The following is a 24,363-nucleotide window of genomic DNA, read 5'->3' on the forward strand; positions in this document are numbered from 1 at the left end:
CCCCCCCCCGCTGTTTGAAAATTCTTATTTTCTCTGCAACCTGACTTATGTACACTTTCCTCCTCTATGTCATTTTACATGTGAAGTCATTAACTCAATCAAGTGGTCCTTTTAATAACCTCTCTCTGTCTTCTTTCAACTCATGTGTTTACCTTGAATACCTTGAGTGGTTCACCTTTTATCTTCATGAAGTTTTTGTATAGAAGGATTTTGAATAATAAAAAAAACACTTTTTATACACCAGAGACTTGTTTCTCAAGCTGTTTGCTTGAGAGAGCCTACAAGGAGTTTTAAGTAAATATCTCCCAATGGGAACAAAACTAGTCTTTGTGAGCACTTTTTTCCACTGCTGAAACTCCATCTTCCTTCTTTCCTTCCCTCCCTTCTTCCCATTTTTCTTCTTTTCCTCCTTCCTTCCACCTTCCATATCTACATGCATATTTACTGAGCACATACTACATGCTGAGCCTTACTGTAGTCCCACCCCCACCATGGCTCTTCAGCACCAGTTAAAATTAACCACAAGTTGTCCTCAGTACAGCCCCCCGTGGAGTCAGCTGAGCATTATTTGGTCTTGGATGACGCTATACAAGATACCACATGTAATATACCACAAGGTACCTCTTTTTTTGTTGCTATGTTCACTTTTTGCTTATTATAGCTGATTTTTAAATAGTTTACCATCCTCCCTGAAACCCCACCATTAGAGACTCTTCTTTGCTCTGCTGAACTGACAAGATATTGTTAAAAATGAAGTACCTTCTTTTTCCATGGTGGACCCCAAATTTTGTGCCCCCTGCATCAGCTGGAATTTTCTTATCTATTCCAAAATAAGGTCAGGTCGTGAAGCAAGATTGAGATAACTTTTTTCCTCAGTGTTAGTAATCTATTAGTTTATATAATATATTTTCCCAAAGCAAGAATTCAGAACTCAGCTTTTGTTAATACCTCCAATTTTTTTGCCCTTTTCCCAACTTTTAGCAGGATTTCCTTCAGTATCTATGTCTCTTAAAAGCGATCACAAATTCAGGATTAACCCTTTTCCTTTGGGGCTCCTTGGAGAAGAAATTTTTGAGAAATGGCTTTGTGGTAAAATTTAGGTTCCTATTGTTTATCCCTTTACATATCTAACTTGTGAGATTAAAAATGGTTGGTCTCAGGGTCACCTGGGTGCTTCAGTTGGTTAAGCATCTGCCTTTGGCTCAGGCCATGATCTCAGGGTCCTGGGATCGAGCCCCACGTTGGGCTCCAGCCCCACATCAGGCTCCCTGCCCAGCCAAGAGTCTGCTTCTCCCTCTTGCCCCTACCCCCTGCCTGTGCACTTGCATTTTCTCTCTCTCTCTCTCTCTCTCTCTCTCAAATAAATAAATAAAATCTTTTTAAAAAAGTGGTTGGTCCCATATCTCTATTTTGGTCCAAAAAGATGGCACTATGTCTAATCTGGACCACATCTACAGAATGAAATCAAATGTGTAAGTCTAATTCAGAATTGGCCTGGTTCCAGAAATAAAACAAACAATTCAGGAAAAGGAAAATACAGTCCTTCCATTCTAAGACTTCCGGTGGAAACCCAGGAGGCTTTAGAAAGAGTGATTTTCTGATCTAGCCCAGACAGTTTGAATTACAATTATAAATTATAGTTAGATTAGCGTCTTCTTTGTATAACTCGTCTGGCACACCCCATTATCTTCACTTTAATGTGAACAACATTAAGAAAAAAACATTCAAATGCTTGTCTGGCAGCTGGGCCTTTGTTTCAGAATCCTGGTCAGTAGGTGCAAGTTAGATTGTTCAACACATGGAGCACCAAAGCAGCAATACTATAGCTAACAGGAGGTAGTGTGGCTTTTCTTCATAAAACAAGGTAAAAGGGAGACTAAAACTCATCCACATCTGAGTTCTAATTTTATATAAAGTATAGTAAAGGAATTGGGTAGTTATAAAAGGTAAGACGTATATATCCAATTCACATTTACTGAATGTTTAATATATGCATACCCTGCACTAGGTGCTGGGAATACAAAGTTCCAACACAAAAATAAAACATAATTTCTGGCTTTAAAGAGATAAGCAGGTTATTAGAATTTATGCGTCTTTGGTTCTGAACTTAAATTGCAATATTGGGCTATATGTAGATTTTAACGTAAGCTTGTGCTTTGCTTCCTGATATGATTAATATCTCTCTTCATATTTGTCTGCCCTTGCCATCTTTAGGAGATCGTCAACTTCAACTGTCGGAAGCTAGTGGCTACCATGCCGCTGTTTGCTAACGCAGATCCTAATTTTGTGACTGCCATGCTGAGCAAGTTGAGATTTGAGGTGTTTCAACCAGGAGATTACATCATACGAGAAGGAGCTGTGGGTAAAAAAATGTATTTCATTCAACATGGCGTTGCTGGTGTCATCACAAAATCCAGTAAAGAAATGAAGCTGACAGACGGCTCTTACTTTGGAGGTTAGTGAAAAAGAAAATGCAACTGAGCGAAACGTTGCTTTGATTATGTGTCTTTCTCAGAATTTTGGAGATGTCAGGATGCTGATTTGTGGGTTTTGACTATGAACTTGTATTTGAATTCTGATAAAAGTGTCTATAACGGTATGTTTTCACTTTTCAGTGTCACATACTCAGCGCTTGCACATTTACTACTGTGTTAGTTGGAGTATCTTTTTACCTTCGCAAACTAGAACTGATGAACCCTGGCTTAAACCAGATGGGAAGTATATTTTTGTCTCACACAGAAGTCCCAGGAGGGTCAAATGGCTCTCCCCAGTACAGTTTTCAGGGACCCAGATTTCATGTATTTTGTTGGTCCGCCATCCTCTAGAGTGATTTTCTCATTTATGCAAGAGGAACTGGTTCCTCTCCATCATGTTAGATATGGCCTACAGGAGGGGGAGAAGGGGACAGAGGAAGTGAAGAGTGAGCAGCTTCTCTTTAGAGGTGTACCTGAAATTATCACTATCAGTGCTTATTTACAACCGATTGGCCAGAATTTAGTTACAAGCACACCTGTAGATGTAAGAAATGCTGAGGAATGTAGCCTCTAGTTGAGTGGTGTGTAAGTCGGGGTTCTCCAGAAAAACAGAACAAATAGGAGAATAAACATACAAATGGAGAGTTATTATAAGGAATTGGCTTATGCAAATATGGAGGCTGACAAGTCTTGTGATTGGCCATTGACAAGCTGGAGACCCAGGAAAGCTGGTGGTAGAATTTAGTCTGGCTCCCAAGGCTGGGAACTAGAGGAGTCGAAGGTGTACATCCCAGTCTGAAGGCAGAAGATGAGATGAGATGTTAGCTCAAGCAGTGAAATAGGAAAAGAGGGTCGAACTCTCCCCACCCTACTTTCATTCTAGTCACACCACCAGTGGTTTGGATGATACCCCCTCACATTGGGGAGGGCAATCTACTTTACTGAGTCCACTCATCCAAATGCTAATCGTATCTGGAAACACCCTCACAGATACATCCAAAATTGTGTTCAATCTGGGCACCCCTGTGGCCAATCAAGCTGACCCATAAAGCTACCCATTATAAATGGAAATTAGCCTTGCTAAAAACCCTGAAAATACAAATTGTTTCCAACTTTTTGCTATCATAGGCTATATATTGATACTTGTGCACATGTATAAAACTTGCGTAGAAGTTGAATAACTGGGTCCAAGACTATACATATTTTTAAACTGAGATAAGCACCAAATCGTTTCTTTGATGGGACTGCCTGTGTCTACATGCCTTGTCAATTCATTTTGACTTTTGTCCTCTTAATAAGTAAAGATGGCATCCCTTTCTTGTTTAGTGTGCATTTCCATTATTAATACTGAGGTTGAAGCGTTCAAAGATTTATTCATCATTTGTATTTTATTTTTTTCTCTTTCTATTCTTTGCATATTTTTCCAATATGTTTTTTGCCTTTTCAAAACCAATTTATAGCAACATTCCTAATGTATTTTTGTTAGGCTATAACTATTTTCCTCAAGGTTGCTATTTCTTTTCTGTCTTTATAACTTCCCTTTCATCATTCTGATCTTCATCAGAGATTTTGTGTTCCTTAGGTGGGTTTTGTACGCTGCAAAATTACAAAAAAGTTTTCCATCTTTACCTCTATTTTATTTAGTTTTGCATTTTGTTATATTTTATTTTAGTTTACTATCTTTATTATACATACCTTGATTCCATTTTTATTTAGTATTAACCCATGCAGCATATATTTGTGAATATAGTGTGAGGTAAGATTCTGTATTTTTCCCCAAAAGAGGTAAGTTTTCCACCATCATATATGGAAGATTTCATCCTTTCTGCAAAATGTTAAAATATTTCTTTAATAATATGCTGTTACAATATATACTAATGTGATAATAACAACTAATACTGTATTGTATATTTGAAAGTTGGTAAGAAAGTAGTTCTTAAAAGTTCTCATCACACAAAAAAATTTTGTAACTATAAGTGGTGACAGATGTTACCTTGACTTACTGTAGTGATCATTTCTCGATACATATAAATATCAAAGTATTACATTGTCGTGAGCACGCTAGGAAGGCACACACACGAGTTGTGTCTTTCCATGATGCCAGCTTTATTCAATCATAAAGCAAGGTTAACATAATGATAAAGCAGTCAGAATTCCAAACTCAGTGACACGTCACTCTTTTAACTTTGCTTCTTACTCCTCACACAACAAAGCACAAGACAATTTACACAACAAACAAGAGAGTAGGGGGAGTAGGAAGTGAACAACCAAACAGGAAGTCAGTCTGTGGGCATGCAGTTGAGATAAGCCTGGTCTGTCGGCTCAGCCCTCATTCAGCACCTGCTGCTTACTATGTCCCAGCAGTGGAGGATCTCGCTTCTGTTCAGAAAGAGATCGATCCGGCAGAGCGAGCTTCACTGGCTGCTGCCTTCTTGATGTGATCAAATATGAAAGGGTCAGTGTCTTGAAAGTCTGATAGTTTGCTGCAAAAATCTTCCTTTTTTAAAGGGGTTTAATCTGTCTTGGGCCTCTGCAGACCTCCCCTGTTTCTGCCCATCATCAGTTCTGAGTGTGTTGTCAGCTGGTGCTAATCTTGGCGGTTGGTCTTAGCTGCGATGCCCTTCGAGGCTTGTGTCACTGCTTGACATGGGTGATTCCTGTTACTCTCTGCAGTTGTATCCCTGAAACTAATGTATTGTGTCAATTACATCTCAATAAAAGAAAGAGAATCCTGGGATGGGGGGAAATATATATAAAATCCACTCAATTTTTAGGTATCAGGAAGAAAACCATATATTCTGTACCTTTTCTAGGATACATGCAGATTCATAGAGGGGCTTTAATCCTTCTAATCGAAGATGCTTCCAGGTAGTGTTGAGACAAAAAAGTAAAACAACTACAGAGGAACCATTATGCTAATATATGGCCATTAGAGGCTCTTTTGCATAGAGGAAATAACGTTGGAACAAGCAGCAGGGGGACACTATTTTTTCTTAGTTTCTACCAGTTCTGTTAAAACATTAGAAACTTAATGATTAATATTAGACCGCTGGTACTACAGTATCAGGACTTGGCAAGCTTAATGTTTAAATATTCCTCAACATCAGGAAACTGAAATGTTTTTCTTAGGAAAAGGCAAGAAGTCTGTCTTCAGATATCTACAGGGTTACCCTGTAAGAGGCAATTCAAATGAAGCTCTTTTCCTTCTCGTAAGTGAGGTCCTTATTACATTGTGTTCATCCTTCACAGACTTTATAATACGCCATCTCTTCAGAAGGCTTCTAAGTCAGAATCAATGTTTCCCACCTTTGTGTCCCCATAGTACTTCTCATAGCTTTCCAGGGTCTTGGCCTCAGTCTGCCTCACACTGAAATTAATAGTGTAGTTGCCTGTCTTCTGTCTGATATTCAGTGTGTACGTCAGAATCATCAGAGGGCTGTTTAAAGCCAAAGATGCTCAGGACCCACCCATCAGAGATTCTGAATCAGTAAGTCCAGACTGGAGACAGATTTTTATTTGTTCGTTAGAGACTAGTCAACCAGTATATCTGATTCCCTAAAAAAATCAGTAATGATTTAAAAAGTATTCAAATCAAATTAGTAGTTGAGAAAAATGCAATGAATTTCATGTTGTCATATAAAAATAAATATATGCTGACTTTAATAAGTTTTCTTCAATAACAGCTAAGAATTATTAACTAAGAAGGCTTTGAGTTTTATTAAATGCTTTTTTTTGGAATATATCAAAATAACCAGAAGTTTCTTATCCATTAACGTAGTGTGGCTGAATAAAATCTATCAACTCGTTAATTAGCTTCCTTCACTTTCCCTCTCATCCATGAAGGACCCTTTTGAAGCTTCCAGCTTCCCCTTCTTCCTACTCTTCTTTGTCATGATTCTGTGCTGCTCGTTAGCCCCTTAGCCTTTTGTGCAGATTGTTCTAAGAAAAAAGAGATTTGGAAAAGCTAAGACCTAAAAAATCTACTTTAGAAAGCACAGAGCATCAATGTTCAACGAAAGAAAAAAGAGTAATTGAAAGCCAACAGGGTAAAAAATAAAAGTGTACGTGTACAGGCCATGTGTTGGGGAAGGTGGTTTGGAAGGGAAAACATTTTTGAGGCAATTAATGGGGGTGTGATAAATATGTAGAAGAAACATCTGGAAAGGACTTTCTGGAAGTGTTATTATGCATTAAGAGTGTATTTTTACATTTGACATACATTTTGTCAATTCAAAGGAACTTTTAATTACTATAGAGTTATATTTGCTATTATGACTAAGGTTTTATACAAACACTGGAACACTCGTCTCCCTAGATATATCTGGTTACGCTATTAGTAAAGTCAATTACAGTAATGAATATCCTTGTGTTGAGCTGTAGGATCATTTCTGGGATAAAAACTACTTTGTCCTGACGTATTATTTAATGTTTTTAACACATTGTAGCATCTCTGTAAGTGAAATCGGGCTGTTATTTATTGCTATGGTGGTGATTTTTGTGATCCCCTAGCTAATTTTGGATATCAGGTTTTGTTTACTTCTTGGAAAGAGTAAGAAAACTTTTTTTTTTTAATGTATTCTCTATTTTAAGGAAGTTTAAACAATCTAGGCATTACCTGTTACTTGAAATCTTCTTAGGTTTCACAAGTCAAGCATTCTCTGTTTTCTATGGTTATTAAAGTCCTCCAGCTTTCTACTTCTTTATGAATAATCATTCAGTTCATCTAATTCAATTGTTCATAATAATGAAAAGCTTAAAAAAATAAAGTCTGATGCCAGAGCCAAAATTATACCTTAGAGTTTCTGATAGAATTGAGTGGAGTAATGGAGTTGAGATCTAAACATCAGCATGTAAAAACAAAATCCACAGAAGATTTCAAATAATTTTCACATAATATATACATATATGCATACATAGTTCCCTTTATTTTCAATAAACTTCTAATTTTTAATTTTAGAACAATTTTAGATACAAAATGATTGCAAAGATTATACAGAGAATTCCATATAGCCCATACCCAGTTTCCTATTATTAATATTTACCATTACTATGATATATTTGTCACAGTTAATGAACCAATATTGATACATTATTATTAATAGGTACTTAATAAAACATGCACTTAATTCAAATTTTCCTAGTTTTTGCCCAATATACTCTTTCAGGATCCCATTTACTTGTGACGTCCTCTAGCTTACTCTTTTTTTCTTTTTTTTTTTAGATTTACTTATTTTTAAAGAGTCAGGGGGTAGGAAGAGAAGAGGCAGAGGGAGAGAATCCTTTAAGCAGACTCCCTGTTGAATGTAAGCCTGACGTGGAACTTGATCCCACAACCATGAGATCATGACCTGAGCCAAAACCAAGAGTCTGGTGCTCAACCAGCTGAGCCACCCAGGCACCCCAGTTTGCTCTTGGTTTCTCAGTTTTCTTAGGCTTTCCTTGTTTTTTATAAACTTCACAATTTGAGGAGCATTGGTAAGGTATTTCATAGAATATCTCTCAGTTGGAATTTGTCTAATGATCTCATGATTAGTTTGGGGTAAGGTTTTTGGGGAGGAATATCACAGACATAAAGTGCCATTATTTTCACATCATACCCAAGGGTATTACTATCAATATGTCTTATCACTACTGATGTTAACACTGATCACCTGGATTGAGGTAGTGTTTATCAGGCTTCTCCACTATAAAGTTATTTTTCCCCTTCATTCCATACTTTTCTGTTTGAAGGATAGTCACTAGGCAGAGCCCACAACTAAGGACTGAGGAATAATGTTCCACTTTCTTAGGGGCAGAGTATATACATAAACTATTTGAAATTATTCTAAATGGGAAATTTATTTACTCTCACATTTAATTATTTATTTATTAAGCCCTTTTTTATTTATCAGTATGGACTGATGAATATTTATTTATAATTTGGTTTGTAATCCAATACTACTTTATTTGTTTTTATTTTTTTAATTCCTGTGTAGTTAATATACAGTGTTGTATTAGTTCTAGGTGTACAATAAAGTGATTTCACAATTCCATGTATTACCCAGTGCTCATCTAGATAAGTGTACTCTTAATTTCCTTCACCTATTTCACCCATCCCCTACCCACCTCCCCTCTGGTAATTACCTGTTTGTTTTCTATGATTAAGGGTGTTTTTTGGTTTATCTCTCTCTCTTTCTCTTTGCTTCTTTGTTTTGTTTCTTAAATTCCACATACAAGTGAAATCATACGGTATTTGTCTTTCTCTGACTGATGTATTTTGCTTAGTATTATACTCTCTAGCTCCATCCATGTTGTTGCAAATGGCAAGATTTCATTCTTTTTATGGCTGAATAATACTCCATTGTGTATATACCACATATTCTTTATCCATTCATCCAATGATGACACTTAGGCTGCTTCCATACTTTGGTTATTGTAAATAATGCTGCAATAAACATAGGGGTGCATATATCCCTTCAAATTAGGGTTTTTGTATTCTTTGGGTAAATACCAGTAGTGAAATTACTGGATTATGGGTAGTGCCATTTTTAATTTTTTGAGAAACCTCCATACTGTCTTCCACAGTGGCTGTACCAGTTTGCATTCCCACCAACAATGCACAAGGGTCCAATGCGACTTTATTGATTATGTTGCTCAAATTATTCCAGCTTTGGCCATTTGGACCTCTTTCAGTTGGCCCCTGTGTACCTTTGAAACACTCTTGTTATTGTGGGCTTGGGGTTTTTTATTTTTGTTCTGTTTTGTTGAGATTTTTTTCTAGCACTATAAGATGCTCCTGGAACATTTTGTATATTTCCTACCCAGTCTTAGATGCAGCCATTTCTCTAAGGATCCCTGGTTCCATTCATGGGAGAGTGGTTTTAGAAACCAAGATTGGGACACCAGGTGTACTATTACTACTGGGCTATCATTACTTCTACACCCTCTCAGATGACAAGGCAAAGAGATACATACTCATATACTAACCTGTGTATATGCATATGTCTATAAATATTTCTATGTGTATCTGTCTGTTAAGCTAAATATGATATTTCCAAATTCTAATCCATTACCATAGGCTAATTTTGACCTTCTTTTCTTGTTTATCTGTAATAATTCACTCAAGAGTAAGAAACTGGCTTCCACTATATATTTACTTAATTGTTCAATTGTATTTCAGCTATTGTATTGTATTCAGCCCTGCATACCTGAAATAATTTTTAATGGTTCAATTTTCTAATATTTTGATCACAATTTTTCTGTTTATGTTCATGAGGGATACACCTCGATACTTATTCTTTCCTGTAATGTAGTTTTTTGTTTGTTTATTTTGGTTTGGTTTGGTTTTACATTAAAATAATTCTCACCTCATAGAATGAAATAGAAAATGCTTTTATTATCTGGAAAAAATTATGGAGGATTGATATTATTGCTTCCTTATATATTTGGCAGAGTTCATTGATGAAAACATCTGTGATTCGTATTTTGCTGGTTACTTATTATTGATTCAATTTCTTTAATAGATAAAATGTTATTCAGGTTACCTATTTCTCATTGTGTGAATTTAGTTTGTACTTTCCAGGAATTTCTCCATTTCACCTAAAATTTCAAATTTATAGGCATAAAACTGTTTGTTGTATTCATTTATTATCCCTTTTTAATTACCCCAGGATCAGTAGTGATGATCACTTTCATTTTTGATGTTAATTCGTGTTGTTTCTCTCTCTCCCTCTCTCTCTGTCCTAGAAAAAAAAAATTTTAAATCTTTTTAAAGAACTAGATTTTGCTTTCATTGATTTTCTCCATTGTTTTGTTTTCAATTTTATTGATTTCTGCTCTGATTTTATTATTTCCTTATTCTTCTAACTTTAGGCTTTATGTAATGCCCTATTTTATTCCTGATGATTTTTCTTGTCCTGAAATCTGCTTTGTCTGAAAGTAATATAGACACTTTAGCTTTCTTTTTTTTTCTCAATTTTTTTTTTATTGTAGCAAAATATACAAACATAAATCTTCCATCTTCACTATTTTTAAGTGTATGGTTTAGTGGTATAAAACACAGTCATAATGTACTACCAGTACCACCACCCATCTCCAGAACATTTTTGTCTTGTAAAACTGCAACTCTTCATCTCTTAAACAACAAATCTGCATTTTCCCTCCTCCCAGACCTTGGCAACCACCATTCTATTTTCTGTCTCTACAGTTTGTTTGGTTTGTTTGGAGATACCCTAAGTATCTCACAAAAGGAGAATCATGTAGCATTTATCTTTTTTGTGACTGGCTTATTTCACTTCGCGTAATGTCTTCCAAGCTCATCCATATTGTAGCGTATGTCAGAATATCCTTCCTTTTAAGGCTGAAGAACATTTTATTGTATGTCTGTATCACATTTCACATATTCATTCATTCATTAACAGCTGGGTTGCTTTCGCATTTATAGCTATTGGAAATAATGCTGCTATGCACATAGATATACAAATAGCTCTTTGAGACACCATTTTCAATTCTTTAAGTACATACTCACAAGTAAAATTGCTGGATCATATGGTAATTCTATTTTTTAATTTTTTGAGGAATCTTCATACTGTTTTCCACAGTGACTCTATCATTTTATATTCTCACCAGCAGTGCACAAGTGTTCCAATTTGTCCACATTTTCAACACTTGTGATTTTTTTGTTGTTGTTTTTTGCTAGTAACCTTCCTAATAGGTATGAGGTCCTTTGCCTATTTTTGAATCAAGTTGTTTGGTGTTGCTTTTAGGGGTTTTCTATATATTTTGGACATTAATCTTATCAGAGATATGATTTGAAAATATTTTATTTGCCTTTTTTCTTTTATGAGAGCGTATTTTGATGCACAAAATTTTTAAATTTTCATGAAGTCTAATTTGCTGTTTTCTTTAGTCACCTGTCCCTTTGGTGTCATATCCAAGAAATAATTGCCAAGTCCAATATTGTGGAGCTTTCCCTATGTTTTCTTCTAAGAGTTTTATAGTTTCAGGTCTTATATTTAGGTCTTTGGTCCGTTTTAAGTTAATTGTTATGTATGGTGTTAGGTATTGGTTCAGCTTCATTCTTTGCATATGGATGTCAAAGTTTCCCAGCACCATCTGTTGAAAAGAATGTCTTTTACTTTTAAATGATCTTGGCACCCTGCTCAAAAATCATTGATCATATATGCAAGGGTTTATTTCCGTACAGTTGTTTAATTTTTTAAAACTATTTTTTAGAGTAGTTTTAGGTTTACCATGAATTAAAAGGAAAGTACAGAGATTTTCCATATGCTCCCTGCCCCCACACATGCTTAGCCTCCACATTATTAACATCACTCGCCAGAATGGCACCAAGAATGAATCTACACTGATAAATCATAATCACCCCAAGTGTTTTACCGTAGGATTCATTTTTGGTATGGTATATTTGATGGATTTAGACCAATGTACAATGACATATATTCATCATTGTAATATCATACACCTTCCTAAAAATCCTCTGTGCTTTACCTATTTCTCTCTTCTCTCTTCTCTCTCCTCTCTCTCTGGAACAATCACTTAACTTTTTATTACCTCCATGGTTTTGCCTTTTCAGGAATGTCCTTTGTTGTAATAATACAATATGTAGCTTTCTTAGATTACCTTCATTCAGTTAGAAATACGCATTTAAGGTTTATCCATGTCTTTTCATTGCTTGACAGCTTGTTTCTTTTTGGTGCAGAATAATATTCCATTGTCTGAATGTATCACAGTTTATTTATCCATTCACCTACTGAAAGACATCTTGGTTGTTTCCAAGTTTTGGCAATTATGAATGAAGCTGCTATAAACATCCATGTTTTTTGTGGACATGTTTTCAGCTCCTTTGAGTAAATACCAAGGGGTGTGATTACTAGATTATATGGTAAGAGTATTTTTAGTTTTATAAGAATCTGCCAAACTGTCTTTCAAAGTGGCTATACTATTTTGCATTCCCACCAGTGATGAATGAGAGTTATTGTGTTCCATATGCTCACCAGTTTTTATTTTCTGTTGTCAGTGTCCTGGATTTGGGCCATTCTAATAGGTGTGTACTGATATCTTATCGTTTTAATTTGCATTTCCCTGATGAAATATAATGTGGAACATCTTTTCATATGTATTTGTCATGTGTACATATTCTTTATTGAGGTGTCTGTTAAGGTCTTTGGTCCATTTTTAATCAAGTTGTTTTTTTGTTGTTGAGTTTTCAGACTGCCTTGTATATTTTATTTTTTTAAAAAGATTTTATTTATTTATTTGACAGAGACAGCCAGCAAAAGAGGGAACACAAACAGGGGGAGTGGGAGAGGAAGAAGCAGGCTTCTAGCGGAGGAGCGATTTGGGGCTCGATCCCAGAACGCTGGGATCATGCCCTGAGCCAAAGGCAGACGCTTAACAACTGCGCCACCCAGGCGCCCCGGCCTTGTATATTTTAGATAAAAGTTCTTTACCAAATGTGTATTTTGCAAATATTTTCTTCCAGTCTGTGGCTGTCTTCTCATTTTTTGACATTTTCTTTTGCAGAGCAGAAGTTTTTAATTTAAATGAAGTCTAGCTTCTCAACTATTTCTTTCATAGGTTGTGTCTTTGGTGTTATATCTAAGAAAGGCATCAGCATGCCCAAGGTCATCTAGATTTTTCCTATGTAATCTTCTAGGAATTTTATAGTCTGTGTTTTACATTTAGGTCTATGAAATATCTTGAGTTAATTTTTGTAAAGAGTACAAGGGCTGTGCGAAGATTTTTTTTTTTTTTTTTTTTTTTTTTTTTTTTTTTTTGCCTATGCATGTCCTGTTGCTCCAGCACCATTTGTTGAAGAGACTGTCTTTTCTCCATTGTATTGGCCTTACTCCTTTATCAAAGATCATTTGACTGTATCTATAAAAGTCTGTCTCTGGGCTTTCTGTTTTATTTCGCTATATATCTGTCTGTTCTTACACCAATACCACATTGTCTTGATTACTATAGCTTTATAATAAGTCTTGAAGTTTGGTAGCATCAATCCTCCAGCTTTATTGTTTTGCCTACTGTGGGTCTTTTGCCTCTCCGTATAAACTTAGAATCAGTTTGTCAACATCCATAAAATACCTTGGTAGGATTTTTATTTGGATTGAATTGAACCCATAGATCAAATTGGGAAGAACTGACATCTTGACAGTCGAAGTTTTATCATTTTGGTTTTATTTTATTTTATTAAGAGGGAGTAAGAACTGCTAAGCATGTCAAAACTAAAACTGAAAGCCCTCTCATGGTTATTTAATCTCCTCTAAATCTGTAATATATGTCTTTTTCCCAACACTTCTTTTTTGTTTTCTCACTTTTATTTTCTGAATCATTTGCATTAATATTTGTTATTTTCATGGTGTTTTCAAAGAAAAAGCTTTTTCCTTTCACTAATTTCTGGAAATTTTCTTTCTTTATGAAATCTTTCGTTATCATTAGATTTTAGTTTTTTGCTTTTTTTTAGCTTCTTGAGTGAAAAAAATTAGTATATATATTTATTTTCTACCATTCTTCATTGTGATGACTGCAATTTGAGTACATATAAATTTGACTATACTGCTTTGGTCAAATTCCATTGCATTTTTTAGATATTTATTATTGCTCGTTCTTTCTTTTGTAAGTATTTTTGAAGTTTATTTATTACTATTTTTTAAAGATTTTATGTATTTATTCGAGAGAGAGAGAGACAGCCAACGAGAGAGGGAACACAAGCAGGGGGAGTGGGAGAGGAAGAAACAGGCTTCCAGCGGAGGAGCCTGATGTGAGGCTCGATCCCAGAACGCTGGGATCATGCCCTGAGCCGAAGGCAGACGCATAACGACTGAGCCACCCAGGCGCCCCTATTTATTATTTTTTTAATTACTATCTACACTGAACGTCTGGCTTGAACTCATGATCCCAAGATCAAGAGCCACATGCTCTTTCAACTGAGCCAGCCAGGTGCCCCTATTTTTGCTTATTGCTTATTTCTAAATGGATTCCATTTTCAGTCTGAAGTTATTGCATGAATTGCCTTTTATTTATATTGTTTTTAAATTTTTTTAATGGAAAAGTTTGGAGATGGAATGGTAGAGCAAAAAGAAACACATTTGAATAGGAGAATTACGGAATATCAAATATGTTAAACAATAAATTGTATTGATAATAAGTGATGCATAAGAAAAATGATAAGACTAAAGGAAATTTATTTTAAAAAGAAATGAGATGTTCTACAATTACAAGACAGTTAAAAAGTTAAAGTGCAATTCTAGGGGTACCTGTGTAGCTCAGCCAGTTAGGCATCCAACTCTTGATTTCAGCTCAGGTCATGATCTCAGAGTTGTGAGATCGAGTCCCACTTTGGACTCTATGCTAGGCATGAAGCCTGCTTGAGATTCTCACTTTCCCTCTGGGCCCCTCCACCTCAACCCCCATTCGCATGCTTGCACTCTCTCTCTTTTTCTCTCTCACTCAAAAAAAAATGCAATTCTATACAGAATATTTTTCCATTCTCCTACTAATTTCTTAAGACATAAGTGATCAGTTCTAAATTTAGCCTTATAAAATTGACCAATGAAGTCATCCCATAGTTTTCAATAGTTTAACAAATATTTCCCCTATTGTTCATTCCTATAAAAGTCAAATATGTACTTATTCAACCCAACTCACTTCACTAAGAAATTCTGTAAAAGTTTGTAAAATAATATTTTGTTTGGGTTCCATGCTTATAGCCACATTTATATTTTCACTATGGGGACCTAAAGTGGCTATTAGTGGACCGCAGGGTACTGAAAGCACAATCTTTTAGTGGATAGTTTATGGGAAAAAAATAGGTATGCATCACTTTCAATTCTTTTACACATACAGTTGATATTTGTTCAAGTTAAACACCAAAGAAGGTAATGAAAGGCAATTAAAACCTAATAATAACAAATTGTACTTATTTAGCAGGTTAGGGTTTATTATTCCTACCTCTTTAAGTATCTGATATGGAATTTTAAAATGAACAGAAAGGACTCTTGTTTTATACTGATTTTATATTTGCATGGCCGACGGTGGCAACTTCATAGTACAATTAAACAGAAGAGCAGGGATCAACTGAGGAACACTCTCGCCACTCTTTTCAAATGTCTGAATTAAATGAATATAATCAGCACACTGAACATTCCAACAGAATGGCAAACAAAATGGTGAGACATAGAGACTTATTTAAAGAAAGATCAAACTCAGAGTTTTGTATTCTTTGCCTAACTTGATTTATTTCTACAATAATACAGAATATATTTCTAGATCAAATTAGTTTTGTTTTAACTCAGAGAAGTTTTAGTTGTTTTGGTTTTTTTTTTTTTTTTTTTTTTTCTGTGTGTATGTGTGTCAAGGTTGGGGAAAGAGTGTTAGGTCAGTTAGCACATGCACCATCTCATCCAACGTTCTCACCAACAGAGGTCCCAAGTAATATTCTAGTAGAGTCAGGGCAAGAGAATGAACATGTGCCTAGCACATTCATAGTCCCTGGGGGATTTAGCAATGAACAAGATAGACAAAATTCCCCATAGTCGTGTAGCTTGTATTTTATGAGGTCCTTTAATTTTAGAAATAAAAATGTAATGAGGAAAACTAAACTACTAAAATATTAAACTACATTACCACATGATGACAAATGCTTCTAGGAAAATTAAAGCTAGGCGGAAACGTGAGGAATAAACTCCCTGCCCGTACAGCCAGTTGGGGAGTAGGTCCAGGCATGTGGGAGTCCCGTGGCTCTGGCCATGTGGATGGTGAGGCAATGAGTTTGGAATGTTAAAGGAGTGAGGGTCTTATTTGTAGGAAGAGAAGTTTCTGGACTCCTCTTGACTCTTCCTCTCAGGAAAATGGTATAAAATAAGCCTCAAGCATTTAAAATAAAATAAGCCTCAGAGATGTTAAACAACCTGGCCAAGGCCAGTACCTAAAAAGCAACAAAGCCAGGTTTCAAACTGAGCCATAAATCTGAACTTAAAACCTGTGTTTTGTCTACTGTACCTCCCTACCTCCTGTGAGAAGGCATGATGGTTGTCCTCTAGGATGGAAACATTAAGCATCAGCTAAGCCTTAGCTTCCCTTCAGAGGCGTCCATGGCCCCTTTATACATGCATTTGTTAAACATTTGAAATCTGTTCATATGTTCAACTGATCCTATTAAAGTAATCATATTATTAATACAGTATCCACTGAGTAAGGTAAAATGTCATTAATATGCCTCGTTAAAATTTCAAATAATTTATCTTTTATTCAGTAGTTTATGATTTTAAAGAAAAGTGTCTGTTTTTCAAATATAATGTTATGTTTCATTATTGTTGGAATCTCTACATATGCACCTCTTGTCATTCCATACCAAAGTGTTCTCATTGATTCAATTTCCTAACTTTCTTTCTTTCAAAATATCTGTCTCATAAGTTCCTCTTATGGTTAGTCATATGAAACAAACGCACCAGAAGGAAAATAATTCCCATGATTGTTGCCATTATAAATAATTTGGTATTAAGTGCCAATAATGTCTAATATTTTTCCAGCCTTAAGGAGACTGCCAGGAACTTTATATAGCTGGTGTTTACATTTAGAATTTTTATGCCCAAAATGCATTTGACCAGATAATGATCATCTGGCATTTTTAAATTTAGAGCCACAGATTTGAGAAACCACAGGCAATCCCTGTCATGGTGACTACCCATGAAGAGGACTGAAGCATCTGTCATTCTGTAGTTTACAGTTGACTCCACCTCTAGTACATTATACATTTTTAAAAGCTGATACAGATTTTCTAGAAAGTGTGAAGAATCCATTGATAATAAATTCAAAAACCTGATTAGCTCAGTTCTTCCATCGTATTTATAAGAAGACCATAGCAGAGGAAAACGATAAATATTTTTGTCGATTTTTTTTGTTTTATTGTATTTTGCTTCCTCATGTGTTCTCTCCTTAGACTAGAGTTATGAAAAATTTGTTTTAATAGTGATAAAATAGATAAGACAGATTTTTTTTACAGGTTTTAGCCCCCCCAGGAGTCTGTCTATAACAGATAATGTACAACCACAGCTTTGCTAAGTCATCAGGTGAGAGAGATGTTGATCCCCATCTGTATCCTCACCTCACAGTTCTATGATTCTATCAAGTCATGTATATATGCACCAATACATTAATAAAGAATTAAATCCAAGTGTCTGAGACACTTAATGAAAATCAGGATGAACATTAAGGAGATGTTTTATTTTGGGGCACCTGGGTGGCTCAGTCAGTTAAGTGTCCGACTCTTGGTTTCAGCTCAGGTCATGATCTCAGGGTTGTGAGATGGAGCCCCACATCGGGCTCCACACTCAGCACAGAATCTGCTGAAATTCTCTCTCTCCCTCTGCCCCTCCCCCTCTAAAATGAATGAATAAGTCTTAAAAAAAAAAAGATGATGACATTTTATTTTGAAGTCATAATGTCTTTCTCCCTTTACTAAAGTAGGAAAGGAGGAAGAGGTGAAAGAAAAGGAGAGGAAAACAGAAAGGTCCTTGTTACAATTCTGGGTCCTCCTATATTTCTGTGGTTGTTCACAAGGACCATCTTTGGAGCTTTGTAATTAGGCCACTCACCAGGCCATATCTTGAACCTACTAAAATAAAATCTTTATAAGGCAAGTTTACTTCCTAATCTTTACCTGTAATTCTAATTCATGCACTGAATTTAAAAAATGTGCCTCTACCTAGTTCTTACATTTTAATATCCATCAAAAACTGAGGAAAATTATTTCAGTGAAAATATGGGGTTTTTTAAATATGGGGTTTTATTGCAAGGTGAAATAAATCTAGCAGGTTACGATTCACTTTAGAAAATAAAATTGTTTTGAATATTTTAAAAATATTCTTTTTTCTTTTGAAAACATAAATTGCTAAATTTTGATTACCAGTAGTCTTTGGAATGCATACTTTACTTGTGTTACTCAAATGATAATAACTTTTGTAATGATAAACTTTGTATGCTATTCAAGGAATTTCAGGTAATAAAGAACAGGTGGAAGGGTTTGTTGTTGTTGTTTTTTCCCCCATTTTTGTATGCGTATCTCAGAGAGTAGAAAGAAGCAGGGCTTTCTGTCAAGCATACCTGGAGGAAAAACTATTTAAGCAGGATGTACATCACCAATCAGGATAGTCTAAGAGAAAACTATCTCCCAGATTGATGTTTTCTTTAAGTCTTTTCCTTAGAGTAAATCTGTATTAGTGATTGGAGAGGAAACAATGTGCTCTTTTTTGAAGCCCCAAATTTCCTATTCCATTCCTGTTTCCCAGGATTCCCAAGAGCGGGGCTCCAAGCAGCATGCACTTTCTGCTTTCATTCATTCTTCAGCTGTTCTTCTTTCCACAAGGGTCATCTTAATTGTGACCCCTGCCGTCTATATGAAGAAGATTAATATCCAAATCCTTTAACATAATCTCCAAAACTCTGTACAGTCTGGCCCAACCTATCTTCCTAATCTCAACTGATATCTTTCCCCCCAGATACCCTTAAACTGACCTCCAAGACTGCTAGATCTTAAGCAAGCAAAGGTTGCCTTTGCAAAGATGATCTCTTTGGTTAAAAAATCCCTCTCCACTCTTCAGTCTAACACGTCGCTTCTTGTATTTTTTTTTTAAAGATTTTATTTATTTATTTGACAGAGATAGAGACAGCCAGCGAGAGAGGGAACACAAGCAGGGGGAGTGGGAGAGGAAGAAGCAGGCTCACAGCAGAGGAGCCTGATGTGGGGCTCGATCCCATAACGCCGGGATCACGCCCTGAGCTGAAGGCTGACGCTCAACCGCCGTGCCACCCAGGTGCCCCCCAAATATTTCTAAGTTCATTTAACTTAACTGATATTGTTTTCCTTCCTTTCTTTCCTTCATTCCTTTCATTTTCCCTTCAACAACTAAATATTGAAAATCTTCAATATTCCAGGCAGAATTCCAAGTTTTTGACATATGGTGGCAAACAGGATAAAATCTTAGCATTCGTGAATGATATAGACACCCAATAGGCAAAAAATGAATTAATGCATGAAATAATTTCAGGTAGTAGTAGATGCCATGAAAAAATGTAACAAAGTAGAGTGACAAAAGAACAGTTGAGCGTAGACCTTGATAAAAAGAGACAGCTATCCATATAAAAGTTTCTGAAGTGGGAACATAGGTGGTAAGTTCCAGGAACAAAAGAATGCCAGTATTGCTGGAACAAAGAGAGAGTCTGAAAGACTTATAGGAGCTGAGCTCAAAGTGATGTCCAGAAAATAGAACTGATGGACATATGTAGACCATGATGTGTTTATAAGTTGGTCATCTTAGAGATGGATCAAGAACTCTGACTTAGCTTATGTGGGAAGGTGGTGAACAGTGAACAAGAAGTGGAATTAATGAACTGGATATCCTTATGAGATAGAAAAATTGTCGAAATTAGAGCAATTGAACAAATTGAATTGGAAATACAGAAAGTGGTGATCTGAATGGAGGTTTGGGAGTTGGTTAAGTTATTGGTGATAATGAGTTCTAGGATATGACCATTGAAATAATGGCTAAAGAAGAATTTTAAAATGAAAGATTGTTAATAGAGAATTGATCAAAGAATACGGAGGCTAATGTGTCAGATAAAGCATCTCCAAGCATTCTGATGGACACAGTGATGACATGCTTTAAGTGTTATGATAGGAATTATCTATATTTCAACAAAGGCATACTTAAACTAAATTATGGCTATCCTTTTAAGACTTTTTTTCTGTTTTATATATTATTTATACTCTCTTATTTTCTCTCCATCTCTAATGTTTCTTTGTGATTTATTTGAAGCATTTATATAAAAGAGGCACAGGTACTACAGGACTCAGAGATTCCTATTATTCTGAAAACTTACAGAAAATCATTTTACATTTTTATTTGTCTCCTCAACCTTAGCATGTTCCCTGATACATCATTTTTACTGAGTAAGTATTTGTGGTGGTGAATCTAATTGTGGAGTCATCTTTAATTGAATAACATTTCATATCATTAAGTCAACTAACAAACTTTAATAAATGATCTCTATTTATATTTCTTTTCAGTTTTTCAAACATAAAAATATAGTGTATATTCTTCTTTGTTTTTCCTGCAAGTTCTTAGCTGAAGTCACAAATGTGAACTGGATATTAGACTTAGTATTTTGATAATATCTTACTTAGTGCTGCACAGAGTAGCAAGATTCTTTTTTGGTTACTCTTTTGCTGCTTCTGTGTTTTTGCTCTCCAGCCTCACATTTGGCTTTCAAAGCCTCAGCATAACATTGCTGACTAAGTACTTCTTGCCCTACTTCAGCAGATCTGCTCTTCCTCTATCACAGCTGGGTATGATGACTGAGCTAACATTAGTAAAGCATTTTGAGTTCTTTGGATAAAAGTTGTGCAAACTATTATTATATTGTGACACTCTTTTTAAGAACCATTATCCTACTTCATTGTATTTTTTGGAATCTAAGAGAGAAAATGAGGGAGAAGTGTGTCTCTAGGTAGGCACACTTCAACAACGTGTGCACGGAAAGAGCTGGGATTCAGATCTTTAATTTTAATATGATCTTGTTCTCCTCTCACTTTTTCAGTTCTATGCTATAAGCTTAGAGTGAGGTGAGGTGAAGTAAGACCATCTTTCTGTAGGTATAATAAGTGTTTGAGGTATTAAGTGTACCCTTGCAAACAATTAAATTTTCTTTGACATTCTCAGAGTCACATTTTTATCCTATATAAGACTTAACAGATATGCATACGAAACATGCCAGGCCCTTTACCATAGTTTCAAACATTGCTAAGGTTTTATTTGATAAATGCCCAGCACATACTGTTTATGATTTTAAGAATCCACCCTTTGAGCAGGTTCATTCGGAAGGCGATGATATCCTGTGGTTGCTTTATGTGCATCATTGCTGGTGGACAGATGGCTGGTTTCTCACTGTGTCCTCATTTCAACTTTATCTCTAGCTTGCTCCTTTTCCAAGTGGCCTCCCACTTGTGCTAATAACAGAGGCTTTTTATTCTGTGCCCAGGTTTTACTTACTCTTAAATTTAGAACTTCCCCTTCAAGTCTTAAGGTCCACATTGCTGAAACTCTACAACTGCCCCAGTGATTTTTCCCTACTGAACCACATTCAGTTCAAAAGCTTATGTCCGAGGAGCCTAAGCGTATTTTACTGTTTGGTTATTTCTCTTTCATAATATTGGAAATTAAACAGTCAGAACCTATCTTTAGGAACAAAGCTATAAAAGGATTAGGAAACAGCTTGCTATGGCAAAGTACTCAGCATCCACAGAGCCAGGTTCTAGTCCCATCTTTGTCAATGGACCCAACTTTATGTCCCCACACAACTTGTTTAACATCTAGGGGCTTGGGATCATCATCTGCAAAATGAGATTATTAAGATAGACATTCTCTACAGTCTTCCAGTACTATGATTATGTTGGAATTAGACTCTTGGGGATGTAATCTTTTTGCCAGCTTGCTTGTTTTAATAGCTTTTTGAGAATCCAAAATGTCTCTCACCTATTCTAGAGTCCGTGACATTTCTGAATGAATGAGGATTGTATATTTTGTTTGTATTTGAGGGTATTTTATAAGACCAAACCCTGGCATTTTGAAAAGAAATGGAGCCAGGTGCTATTTGTGATGATTCATGCCATAGTGGATAGAAATTAACTACAACTCTTTTTCATGGATATTGAAACAAATAGAAAGTGTCGGGGGCTGGTTGAGAAGCTCTTGGGAATGCTGCAGAAGGATACTGTTTGAGGGTGTAGGTATTGGAGTCACATCTTGAGATGCTGATGTGCCTGGAGAAAGTCTCTGATCCTCCCCCAGCCCGTTTCAAAATCAAGGGCTATAAAATCAGAATAATAATAATTCCTACTTCATTAGGCTTGCTTAGGGGAATAAATGATTTAACATACATAAAATCCTGAGAACAGCACCTGGCACAGAGTATGTGCTGCGAGGTTAGGTAGTAATGAAAGTAACAGTGCTGCCACACTGTAGAGCAGCAGATGCGTGTATAACATGGTACTGAGGTATTATTGATTCAGTGCTCATGGAGAGTGAATCAACGCTGGAGAATCTGATTGTCAGTTTGTATATTCTCTGCAGTCGGTGTTTGTCTTAATCCAGTAGCAAGGAAATTCACTCTAAATCAAGTATGTGAATGGTGGGAAGTAGGGACATAGGGATGGGATAAATAATCTTGAAAGCTTTTTCAAATTAAAGATATCTTCAACTCCGAAAATTCTAACCTCTTAACTATATATACTCCTGTGTGTATGCATACACACACACACACACAAAATAATTAAATAATACCGTAGGACTTAATAAAATCCAAATTCTCCAAACAACTAGTGTTTAATGTGCCAGGCATTGTACTAAGTAATTTCACATATATCATATAACTCCATATTAGATTTAAATAATTACAAAAGCATGTAATATTTACCATTTTCAATATGAATTTTTAAATGCATTAGGAGGGAAATGGAGGAACAAACATATGTTTTCAAAAGCTGAATTATTCAGAAACGTTTTCGTACAATTTAGAATTAGGAGGGCTCTAATACATTATCTCATCACCTTATACAAATGAGGAGCCTGAGACATGCATGAGCACAGAAACTGGCAGGAGCAGGGATGAACAATCATTTTAGGCCACTACTCTTCATAGAGTAACATGCATTTTCTGCAAGTTCTTACCAATGATGTTACTTTATAGCATTTCAGAAAATAAGGATTCTTTCCTCTTAGACTGAATCATCAAACACATTGCACAATACATACACGTGCACACAGATTCCTTCTGGACTCTTGCTAAATAACCTGAATTTACTAATTCTAAGCATGATCCAATTAAATCTGACCTATCTATTATCTATGGAGATACTTCTTTGTGGTTGAATTTACTTATAAGTGAGGAATGAAATTACCAGTCAGAATCGTTCAGCACAAAGATAATGAAGTGGAAAACATCTAGTGTACTTTAAATTGCATTTTATAACCTATTTTTCAGGGTATTATACATTTATTGAAATGCTTGAGTGTATTTGGGAAATTTAAAATGCCAGAAGTTTTAAAAAGTTTCTTCATACCTGATAGCATGTCACAAGAGAAACATATTGACAACACATGAATGTTTTAATGGCATGCAGTGAGTGGTTCCCTTTGCTGGGATATGTATGTGTGCACCAAAGAAAGGAATAGAAGGTTCCAAAGGTATGTCTAAATATTCTTGATACTAGCAAGTCAATTAATAACCACTCACACTGTCATACTGGACAAGAATGAGAATATTAAATAAAGTCAAATACAAATCAGACTGTTTAAAGAAACAGCATTTAAATCTTAATTGAATTCATTGCACAGTGCAATGGTTCACTTATTAATTCAGCACATATTTACTTATCTTCTTAAAATGAGCATGTTAAAATTTCTCGTTTCCTTGGAGTTTACAAGATATTTATAACTACAGAGCAACCACCAGTGCTTCCTCCCTCAATAAAAGACTGGAAATACTGGTGCAATATGTATTAAATATCAAAATCATTTTTATATGTGCAATATGCATGTCTGTGCATGTATTACTATAAGTTGGAAGAGAAAGATGACACAATATAAATGGACTCAATTTCCAATAGGTTGCATTTTTAAAGAAATAATATAAATGGGTAAATAAAATTATCATTATATATTTATGATATGATAATGATATATGTATTATCATTATATATTTATGATATGATAATGATATATGTATTATCATTATATATATTGAGAGAGGAACCAAAATGAGACTCCCGTATCTTGTCCTCTATGTATCTCCCTTTTCACCTAATTAGAAAGGGAATGATATAGAGAAAAGC

At 35.5% G+C, this 24,363-nt stretch overlaps 1 protein-coding gene across 1 annotated transcript in view; it reads left to right on the top strand.

Moving 5' to 3' along the window:
* The window catches only part of HCN1 (hyperpolarization activated cyclic nucleotide gated potassium channel 1), a 382,359-nt gene that overhangs the window by 335,399 nt on the left and 22,597 nt on the right, over positions 1–24,363 (top strand). Inside the window, exon 6 of the mRNA XM_002919635.4 lies at positions 2,215–2,455. Coding sequence (XP_002919681.2) covers positions 2,215–2,455 — 241 coding nt within the window. The remainder of the gene's footprint in view (positions 1–2,214; positions 2,456–24,363) is intronic.

The sequence above is a fragment of the Ailuropoda melanoleuca genome, chromosome 3, assembly GCF_002007445.2.
Source record: "Ailuropoda melanoleuca isolate Jingjing chromosome 3, ASM200744v2, whole genome shotgun sequence".
Taxonomy (NCBI): domain Eukaryota; kingdom Metazoa; phylum Chordata; class Mammalia; order Carnivora; family Ursidae; genus Ailuropoda; species Ailuropoda melanoleuca.